At 37.3% G+C, this 10,926-nt stretch overlaps 1 protein-coding gene across 4 annotated transcripts in view; it reads right to left on the bottom strand.

Moving 5' to 3' along the window:
* GTF2H2 (general transcription factor IIH subunit 2) overlaps positions 1-10,926 on the bottom strand; it is a 16,335-nt gene that overhangs the window by 3,171 nt on the left and 2,238 nt on the right. The window contains exons 1-13 of one of the 4 annotated variants that reach the window (XM_085322033.1): positions 9,621-9,673; positions 9,415-9,495; positions 9,227-9,304; positions 8,480-8,516; positions 7,719-7,805; positions 6,830-6,880; positions 6,304-6,358; positions 5,365-5,470; positions 4,402-4,492; positions 4,154-4,241; positions 3,533-3,640; positions 2,635-2,698; positions 1,567-1,670 (exon numbers count right to left, since the gene is read on the bottom strand). In XM_085322033.1, the coding sequence (XP_085178159.1) occupies positions 1,567-1,670; positions 2,635-2,698; positions 3,533-3,640; positions 4,154-4,241; positions 4,402-4,492; positions 5,365-5,470; positions 6,304-6,358; positions 6,830-6,880; positions 7,719-7,805; positions 8,480-8,516; positions 9,227-9,304; positions 9,415-9,470 (925 nt within the window). In that variant the 5' untranslated portion in view covers positions 9,471-9,495; positions 9,621-9,673. Of the gene's footprint in view, positions 1-1,566; positions 1,671-2,634; positions 2,699-3,532; positions 3,641-4,153; positions 4,242-4,401; positions 4,493-5,364; positions 5,471-6,303; positions 6,359-6,829; positions 6,881-7,718; positions 7,806-8,479; positions 8,517-9,226; positions 9,305-9,414; positions 9,499-9,620; positions 9,674-10,926 lie in introns of those variants that run through there. The other 3 variants (XM_085322030.1, XM_085322031.1, XM_085322032.1) reach the window with 3 other exon arrangements.

Raw genomic sequence — 10,926 nt, forward strand, 5'->3', positions numbered from 1 at the left:
CCTTCTTTTCCTCCATGTGTCTGGAGATGACATCCAGAAGGAGCTGCTTCACCCCCTTTCCAGGGATGGAGGTGAGGCTGACTGGCCAGTAGTTGCCTGGGCCCTTYTTGAAGGCTGGAGTGACACYGGCTTTGTTCCAGTTCTCAGGCACCTCTCCTGTTCTCCACGACCTTTCAAAGATGATGGAGAGTGGCCTACCAGCCATCTATAAAAGTTAATCCTCGCATCTCCATTGGGGGGATACCATAAGTCCCTTAATCTTTGCAAGGCTGAAGGCCTTCTATTTGCAACTCTGCATCCTTTCATGCATCACTGTGCAGTCAATCTGTCCTTGGGCTTTACCTTTTGAATCTTTTGTCTACCAACTTGTATTGATGGGGCCCATACTTCTACCCTTGAACTCCAAAACACTCTTTATCCTCATGGCCTCACACTGAGATGTCTGAAACACGTCTATGCCTTTTATGTCAGGATTCCTCAAGAAATTATTACAGCTGACATTGAGAATCACCCTGTCTTCCCCATGTTGCTTCATAGCTTTCAGTTTATGACACCTTGCACTAGGGGACAAATAGAGCTTAGTAAACCATATTAGTGGTCATTTAGATAGGCAATAGTCATATAAGGCATAATAGGCATATAATAGTCATTTAGATAGGCAATAAGACACCCAGTAATATACATACACAAAAATTTAAAAGCCAACTAGTAAGTGCAATATCTGCACCCAATCAATGCATGCTCCAATCAGCACTACTAGAGTAATGAGCATGAGCAGCCAAAGGAAATAGAGGGGATGCTGATGAAGTGATACAGTCACTATGGAAATAGCATCAAGCAACTACTATCTGCTGCAATGGAGAAGGCACACTTGTCTTGGAAACCCCACTCCTTCTCCTGAACTGGCAGCTGAGGAGAGTTTTCCCATTGTAAGCCATCACTTACAAACCCTGCAAATAAGTCTTTCTGCATGTGTACCTCCCTCAGCATTCTTTGCACAACAATCTCATCTCTCCCACAAAATGGAATAGCAGCTTGTTGGTTACTTGTTCAATTCAGGTAAATCGCCAACCATGTGTATTAGTCCCTGATGTAAGACAGCAAATTGCCTACAGCTTATTATGTTCTGCTACGTTTGTATATAACATATGCTCATTCGCARATACTTCTTGCATTTCTCCATCCTGATCTTGATCCTCTTACTGTAACAAAAATGTCTGATACAACTACTGCAAATATATTTGTGAAATCCACCCAAACTTCTCCCTATCAGTAAGTTTTGAATACACAAAGAATTCAGGACAAAACAAAAAGAAACAAAACCCACCTGCAACAAAACCAACACAACAAAATACCCCACCCTTTATTTACAACTAACAACTTGATATAGCTTTACAGGTAGAGTCCTGAGAGTCCTTACAMAAAGCTGACATTTCACAACACAGGAATGAAAGCTACTTAAAGTAGAACTGGCCTTTGATTACTAATTACAGTTGAGTTTTCCTGCCCTTCAACTATCTTATSCCCAACACATAATTCATCTGCTCAGTTTTTCTTGCTACTAACCACAGATTTTGCATTCCACAGGAAGTTCGCAGTATTTGGCTCTGCACTGTGGACAGAAATATCCACCCAGAGTAAGACCTGGCTCACTGTTGTTTTCCAATTGCCTGGAGGAGAGAGAGACAGGAGGTTGGAGGAAGAAATCAGTACCATTTTCTGAATGATGCTATGCTGTCAAGCTGTACAAATATCACCATTAATAATGGCAGTATTGGCAATACTACATAACTGGTAACACTACACAGTCCTCAGAACAAATATTGTTTAAAAAAATTTCTATATTGATTCTGTATGTGTAAGTATTAGAAAAAAACTGACAGAATGAGACATCAGTGACCACACTTCTCCACAAAAAGTTCTCCCCACAAAAAAGAAAGGAGAATCAAATTATGCTTAGAAAAAATAAAGTTATGAAATGTATCAGTACTGATAGTACTACTCCCMTCTAATATTCTGTATGACTTTATGATGCATACTAATACTTATTTCCTCTAACAGCAGACACTGTTTCCTCCYGAAAACTCATGCTGCTCTGTCAACCTTGAATATTATGGTTCATTTCATGGAGAACAGCACTGTTGATGTTCATCAGACTGAGGCCCGGTTTTAAACTTTCATTTATTATCACTACACATTAGTAAAGCAATAAACTAATAAAATTAATTCCAGATACTACTATTCTTTATCATGATTATAATGGTAAGAAAATACTTGAATGCAAAAATGCTAGTAAAATTGGTGGTAATAATTTCAACACCTTGTAGGAGCCTTTTATTCTGGCCACTGCGCAAATACATCTAAAAGCCATTCATTACCTTCAAAAATTTTAAAATATACAATTTAAAAAATGTATTTAAACGAGAAGAACACAAGTAACTATGATCACATTCAGAAAGTGCAAGTTAAAGTAAGATTTCTAACGAGAAGTCACAAAACATTAGTTGCCAGTCCTTTTTCGTAGTATTTTGCCATATTTCCACTAAAAAGCAGATTTTCTAATAAAACTAGATATCATTGAATTCTAATACTGAATTTTAATTAGCTCATTAAATTCTAATCAGTTTTACTTACGCCATGCTGAAGGATGGCTTTGCATCTTGATCAGATAGAGAAGCAATCGTATGCTGAGGAAAACCTTCAGAGAAAAACATTCCATATTAACAATTTTAAACATACTAGTAATCTTTCAGTTCCTTATTTGAACGGAAAAGTTCAAAGATTATTCCAACTGTTAACTTATATCAATTTTCTTTTGCTATTACAAGAAGCAATATACTCTTGTGTGTATGTACATATAACTCTTACCAGGTATGAAATCTCTCCTAAAAGTCTCTCTCTAGATATAAAGTCTACATATAAAAATATATACGTTCTTTCTTATCTACGAAATGGATGGATGAAAGAAAGAACAAAAAACCTCTGGTCAGTGGCATTACTGTTTCTACCTGGTTTAATTTCAGGCTTAAATTTAATAAGAACTACATCAGGAGAAGAAAAGGTACTTTTGTTCATTTGTTGAAAGAAAAAAACATGACAGTGCTCCAGACAAACACCCCCTACACAGCAAAACAGAAGGCTGTTACAGCAAGTGAAGCTTAGGACAGTTGCCTTCCACAGAGATAAATGCAGAGGGAGAAACAAAATACATTTTTTTCACCCTTCAGCTTTTAAATATTACATTTATACCAACTACTGTACAAGAAATATCATTTCATCTTATTGCTTCCAACTGCAGTTGAGTATTGAATCTTATTTGTTTTGATTCTTAACTTTATTTATCAAACAAAAATTTTGCGGGAACAATATTAAACAAATTAAAACTTATTTGTTAAAGTGTTAAAATAAAAAGAACCAATTGTGCAATGTCTTTGAAGTGCTTCTAACCATCTGCATTACTCCAAAACAGAAGATACAAAGAAAGAAGATTCTTACATCTTGCACCTGAAATTCAACAAAAACCACATCCTACCCATTCGAATAAGGGAGCATTCAGAACTTGAACTGGCAGGTGGAGGACTAACATGATGCATCAGCAGTTCCTTATAATGACTTTCATCTAAAATAACATGGTATGTTCCTGTCACAGACAAAGAAATGACTTTACTCTCAGAATATTAATTTATAACCTGGAAAATAGCACAAACATATTTTTCCAAATAACAGAGTAACAACTTAAGTTATTAAAAAAAAGCAGCCAACTCTGTCACTAAAAATAAAAATAATAAAACAGAATGTTTAAATAATTACATAAAAACATTCATAGCTTTTTCTCCAATATTACTAGTAATTATATCATAAGAGTTACTATTACAGTAACTAATACTAATATGTTAAAGTTCCACAACATAAAGCTTTATCTGTACAGGCTTTAGATATAGTTCTTCTTTYCAATGAAGCAGCTAGAAGCTGATGATTATTTCACTAAACGTTATCCATTTTGTAACTTGGAGAAGCCCTTAATTTTCTGCAGCACAACAGAACAATCATCTTTAAACAACAAAATGCATTAAAGGGAATATGAAAAACTAGTTACTTAATTTCAAATTTAAACTTGTAGTAGTAGTGTAACTACAAAACTTCAGATACATACCACCTGTTTCTCTGGCAAGTACAGTACAAACTCGAACTTCAGCACTTAGACCGATGACAGATACTCTGATCTTAACCGCTTTTAAGCACTTCACATGGAAAAAGAAAGCATACTCAAATTCATCAGCAGAACTAAAATGGTAAAAAGGTGCAAAGTTTTAAATGAAAATTTACTGGTTATGACATCTTGTCTGGTTTTAGTCTAATAGTTTGGAAGTTTGCAGTAGTAGTCAAACTTCACTCTTGTACCTTAATTAGATCATAGATGTTGGCTGGATCACACGTCGTCAGACTGCTGAAGACTATCAAAACCTCTCTGCTTGTATGTCCTGGCATGTGCCTAAAGAAAGCATACMGTTAATCCACCTATGTACACTAAGCTACATATACATGAAGTTTTCAAGGACTATGATGTACTAAAGTCAGAAAGAGACATGAAACGAAAATACCTACATATTACAAAAGACTGTGGTAAGACCCTTCTCTGAGCACCAGGATTTTATTGCCCATGAAGTCAAAACTTTCCAATATCTAACACACAATATTTAATTATATTTGTCATCTAATTGCTTACTGTAATGTTTAAATTACCCCACAACTTATCCACACTCTCACATGTAAAAAAATTCACCTTCAAACTAGCAGTAAGTCTTCTCAACTTCTTAGAAGAACAAAACGAAAAAAAACCCACCTCTGATCAGTTGATAGGTGCAAATCCATTACTTTCAACTACTGTCCTTCCTTTTACAGTTCATTAAAAATGCTCCTCCAACTATACATTCMAATAATTTTCTGTGGCACTACCTACTATTTTTTTCTGTCAGTGTTACTAGCTATAACYTTTTATTAAGCGAATTCTCCTACAAATTTTTTTACTCTCTCAATGCTTCACATGGCAAAAATTTATAAAAAAACTGCTTTAAGAAGTCTATCCTACTCCAAATTTACTTCTCTGCTGCTCCTTATGAGAGGTACATCTCTAAATAGAAGTGTCTTGTCTTAGAATATTAAATATGYTAGCAGTGCAAAAATTAGCTTTTTACTGTCTTCATAACATAAAAGGACGTAAAGCCTTCTTTAAAGGCTCTGGCCAGCACAATGCAAGACACTACTTGCAAAAMCAACCTTTCCAGCCACCCAAAAAGTTTACAGTCAGCATTATACTGATTAAGAACATCAAACAGAGAAAACAAAAGCTGTTTATATACTAACTTTAAAGTCTGCATAGCCAAATTTAGGGAATTATATAAAGATGGCTCTCCATGGCAATTCATATCTACTGCTTTCTTCAGAGCAGTTATGTGCTTCTTTGAGTTACCTGTAAGGAAATAAAACATTCACCTGAARTAATAAGTTTAAAAATATAAATATTTAAAATATATATTTTACAAATTTAACTTGTAGAGCAACGGCTTTCAATCTGTTATTTGTACATCTCCACTTCTTACAAATTGAATCCTTAGWCAGAGTGTACAAAAACACTGCATAACTATCAGAAATACATTTATTCTACAGGCARTCACAATTGTTACAAACTCAAAAGATCAGAAAGAAAAATCACTGCTGTAGATTATTAAGCACTTAACTCGGAAGAGAGAAATCACAGTGTGAACTATCTCAAAGCATTTCTGTAGAAATACTATTTATTTTCCTCCATTATCCTCAAAGTACTGTTCAAGGACTGATTGATCCTCAAGCTCAATAAATTTGTTCCAGTTATACAGCTAGGTAAAGAGACAAGATTTTAAACAACTTCTCTGAAGCCACATAACTTGTTAGTGGCAGAATATACGAAACCAAGAAATTTTGCTTTTACCATCTTGTCTAATCTCACTGAACACACAAATGTCATCAAATATAAAAGTTAGCAAACAGGATAAGATATTAACTCTAAGTGAGACAAAACACATTTAAATTCTGGATAAGACCTGATCAGGCATAGACTCATGATGACAGTTCTAAATTCAAACAAATTGAAAAAGACTCCAGWTTCAAATAACTTACAGCAACTTCCCATTTAAATTGAGAATATTATACTAACGGTACTTCACTACCAATAGAGTCATTCAGGCAGAATTTGTAATATCAAGGCTTTATAGTGCAAGAGATGACAACAGAACTCCAGTTTTAAAGAAAATACTGCCCGCCTACCTGAAAGTTCTGTCATTTTTTCAGCTCTTTTACTCTTTGTTACAATTAAGCCAACCTGGAGGAGAAAAAAAAATAGACAAGATTTTTCTTAAGAAATTAAAATCAACTTGATTTGTATTTTTGATCCAAAAAGTAGCATTAGACAAGACATACCACCAATTAGCTAAGTAAACAGGCTTTCTTTTAAGTGTAACAGTAGCACAATATATTCATCAATTAATGTACATTCCTATATCTTCATTATCACAAACTGCAAAAATAATTATTTCTAGATTTTAAATGCTGAAATAAAGTCTAATCAAGTCTTCTATGTTACAATTCACATTAAAAAAAATGGGAATAGATATGTTCCTGTTTTCATTAGTTAATGCAAAAAACCCCAAGAACTTCAAGAGACTGACAGGGAAGGGAGAGAAAGGAACGTATCAATTGAAAATAGATTACTAGATAATGTTAAAAATGAAACTAAGCTTTCAGAATAGCTTTTAGCTCTTTAATCAGTTGTAGTAATMGTAACTGTACATACCTGACTAATAGGATTTTGGTCAAAGTACTCCTCAACAAAATACTCCAATAACTGTAAAGAAAAGACAATACTGTTAAAAATATAAACAGTTTAATTCCACATGCATTAAGTGCTTAAAACTTGCAAAGTATTCAGTGCCATTAAAAAATRGGGGGAGGGAGAGCAAGTATGCAAGACAGCTCAAGCACAAGCTGTCCCTTCCACTCTCCTCCCCCTGCCCCAGAAAGCCTTAACCTTTCCACTCTTTTGCTTCCTGTATTATCTACGCAAAGCAAGTTTCAGAAATATCATTTTACTGACTCTATATACAAAAGCTCTAGATAAGCGTTAATTCAAATAGAAGTTTACGATGTAACAAAAAGCATTAAACTGCACAAAACATTAAAAACACAGGATTTCAATACTTAATGTTATAAGTGAAGGTCCTACAGGATTTGAAGAATTCAATTTCACTTCTCCACATTTAGAAATAAGAACTCCTGTCTAGCATCCGCTCAAATCACAATTTATGAAACCACAAGAATAAGAAAAAATAAAGATTGCTATATGTGTAAAGAAAGAATGTTCTCTTCCCTTCCCTAACTATGGGCAACACTTCAGCTCAATTTCCACATACTTCTTTATCACGTCTTTTGGAACCATTTTCACTACACAGTAGCACTTCTGCAAGACAAGCTGATCTTACACARGCTTTACTACTCAAAAAATAGAGCCAAACTATTGCAGAAAAATTACAGGCTAGCAGCATAAACAAGGGAAAAACACAGGGATGAGATGAGACTATGTAAGTAATTAGTCACAAGAGATTTCTGTTCTTCTAAATACAATATGGAAATAATTTACAGAGGAGAGTGGATTAGTAAGAGAAAACTTTTGCCTACAGAAATACCTTTAAAGTGCAAGTAAGTCTGTTGGGTTTTAAATCTTGGTCCTCCATAGTTCTTGATCCGTCGATGACCACATAAAGGTGACGCATCTGCAGTATCAACACAGTAATGCTAATTTGACAAGTTCCCAATTTAAGGCAAAGATCAAATTTTATCACCTACAAAACAGCTGCTTAAACAAATGGTTATTTCATTTACTTAAACCAGCAGCTATTTTATATGTCAAACAGGAAAAATTTAGAACACTAAACTAATTCACAGTTTTTAAAGCCACGCAATCAAAAACAGCTGAAAAGCTAGGTATTTTTCCACATTTCCTTCAAAATGAAACAGAAGACTTTTGTGAGTAATATTCAATGTTCTTATGCTCTCAACATAAGTTACAAAACAATCATAGCTTGCAAGTTTGCACTTACTTCACCTCTTCATCTGAGGAACTCAACGTGTTATAAAGCAATGTTACAATTTACAATTCACTTAGACAAACATAACAGCAAAAATGTTTATGATCTTACTGCATCTGCAAAGCATGTCCTGATACAGGAAACAAAACAAACCTCAACCTCTGAAACTACTAATGCTTCACATCCCACACTACCACTAAATTAAGAAATAAATGTCTAAAATTAAACTGCAGGGTGGTAAAAAGAAAGCTTCAATCTCAGGTATATAAAGTCAGCAAAAGTGTATTTCAGATTAGGCATACTACTCAAATTCAAGTAGTTTTGGGCACAGGACAGCCAAGTGTAARCTATTAACATACCATTCCAAGTCGAACTTGTCCATGGTGCTCATAGAGTCTGATGAAACACAGAAGGTTTTAAGATGTAAATGAATGAAGGACTGATCCCAAAACAGACTCCAATCCCACAGTCCCAGCACATATGAAATGATCATTAACTATGATARCCATCATAAGTTACTTCCATTAGAAAGAAACAAGAAGGAAGACTATAAACTCAACCTTCAACTATAAACAAATCTAATAACTCTTGGAAAACAAAATAGAGTTCTCATGACCAGGTTTAATTAAACTTTAGAAGCTCAAGTAAATTTGAACATTTTGCTGAAATATATGAAAAAATAATAATTCTGTCTGGCAATTCTTCTGATAATATAAAACAAAACAAGAAATTGCTGCCATCATACCAGTAAATAAAGTAGAATTTGAAATAAATGGTTAAAGGATTCCCTCTGAATAGTCCAACGATTGGAATTAYACTGCTCCATACAGCATGTCAGACCAAGACTTAAACTCGCTGGTTAGCAWAGATCACTCACTCTTAGAAGAGATTCAAGATTAAAATAAATTTCCTTTTTCCCTCCTCTGATGATAGCAACAAACAGCAGATAGAGTTCTGCATCTAGAGTTTTGAAAGAGTCAAGACTAACAATATATTTCAGGCATGTTGAGATGCTTAATCTACCTAAAGGATCCAGTTTCAAGACAAACACCTTACAATTGTTATGAACAATATTTCATAAATATGCTTGTGGCAATATATAATACCTTTTTCGCTTAGCCTTGAAAAGAATGTCCTCGATGGTTGCTTTTAGCGATCCAGATTCATCTTCTTTAAGAATTTCCCTACGTAAAAAAAAAAAATCGTTAATGAATATAAGGACGATTTTTTTTATTAATAATTTTTTTTTTTTTTTTTAGGAAGACTAGGTTAAGGCGTACAGAGGAAAGCCTACCATGTTCTTTCGTAGCCTCCTTCCCAGCGCTTGGTTTTTTCAGGTTCGTCATCCATGCCTGCAGCTTTGCTCTTACCCACGCTGCTGTGGAGCACAACCGTGACAGCCCGTAACGAAACCTTCCCCGCCCGCCGCCGCCCGAGCCCCTCCCGGGCCGCGAGGCACGACCGCCGCTTCGAGCTATGGAGCCGCGCGAGCCGCCGTACCGGCCGCCCAACGGTCCCACCGCTCCAGCCGGAAGCGCCTGCGCCCGCCCCTTCCTCAGTGCCGCGGCGAATCCCTCCCGGCTTTGGCGCCCGGGCTGCGGAGCGACCGTTCCGCGCTGCGGGCGGGACCCCGCAGGGCGCCGCGGCAGGGCGTGGCGAGGCCCGGCCGAGCGGGGCGCCCCGGCGGCCTCCTCCAGCGGCGGCGGCGGCCGCAGGGCGCAGCCAACGCCGAGCCTGAACCCTCAGCTACTACTGTCTTMTCTCTCTCCCAAGGACGCCCCTTACAAAACGTATCAAGTTCACCAGAGTATACACTGTCTATAAACTAAACATGCCTGGCGATGTACTAGAAAGGAAATAAGATTTTGAAAAAAGATTAAAGCACTATTTGTATTTATATGACTATATATTTTCTGCATTAACTGAAGCACCCAAGGGACAAGGAAAAGGACAGAGTATTACATACATGTACTGTAACAGTGCATGTCAATGCACAACTGCTATGATCAGTTATTTTCATGAAGTAATTGTATTTTATCCCAATAACAAAAACAATGCTTTAAATCTAGTCTAAAACACACAGCTTGAAATTTATTCATAGAATCAGTAAGGTTGGAAGGGACCTCTGGAGATCATCTAGTCCAACCCCCCCGCTCAGCAGGSTCACCTASAGCATGKTAGAYRGGGTTGCATCCAGGYGGGCCTTGAAGATCTCCAGAGRAGGAGACTCCACAACCTCYCTGGGCAACCTGTGCCAGGGCTCYGYCACTCTCACAGGGAAGAAATTCYCCCTCACGKTYAGGCMGAACTTCCTGTGCTTCAATTTCTGCCCATTGCCCCGTGTGACAGGACAAGAGGCAACCGAAAAGAGTTTGTCCCCGTCCCCTTGACACCCTCCCTTCAGCTACTTATACACATTGATAAGATCCCTCTCCTCTTCCCCAGGCTGAAGAGGCCCAGCTCTCGCAGCCGTTCCTCCTAGGGCAGGTGCTGCAGCCCTCTGATCATCTTTGTAGCCCTATGCTGGACTCTCTCCAGTAGCTCCCTGTCTCTCTTGTACTGGGGAGCCCAGAACTGGACACAGTACTCCAGATGAGGCCTCACCAGGGCTGAGTAGAGGGGCAGGATCACCTCCCTCGACCTGCTGGCAACACTCTTCCCAATGCACCCCCAGGATACCATTGGCCTTCCTGGCCACAAGGGCACATCGCTGGCTCATGGTCAGCTTGTCATCCAGCAGCACTCCCGGGTCCTTCTCTGCAGAGCTGCTTTACAGAAGGTCAACCTCCAGCTTGTACTGGTGCAT

Source organism: Rhea americana, unplaced genomic scaffold (genome assembly GCF_003343005.1).
Source record: "Rhea americana isolate MKP2758 unplaced genomic scaffold, rheAme1 scaffold_74, whole genome shotgun sequence".
Taxonomy (NCBI): Eukaryota; Metazoa; Chordata; class Aves; order Rheiformes; family Rheidae; genus Rhea; species Rhea americana.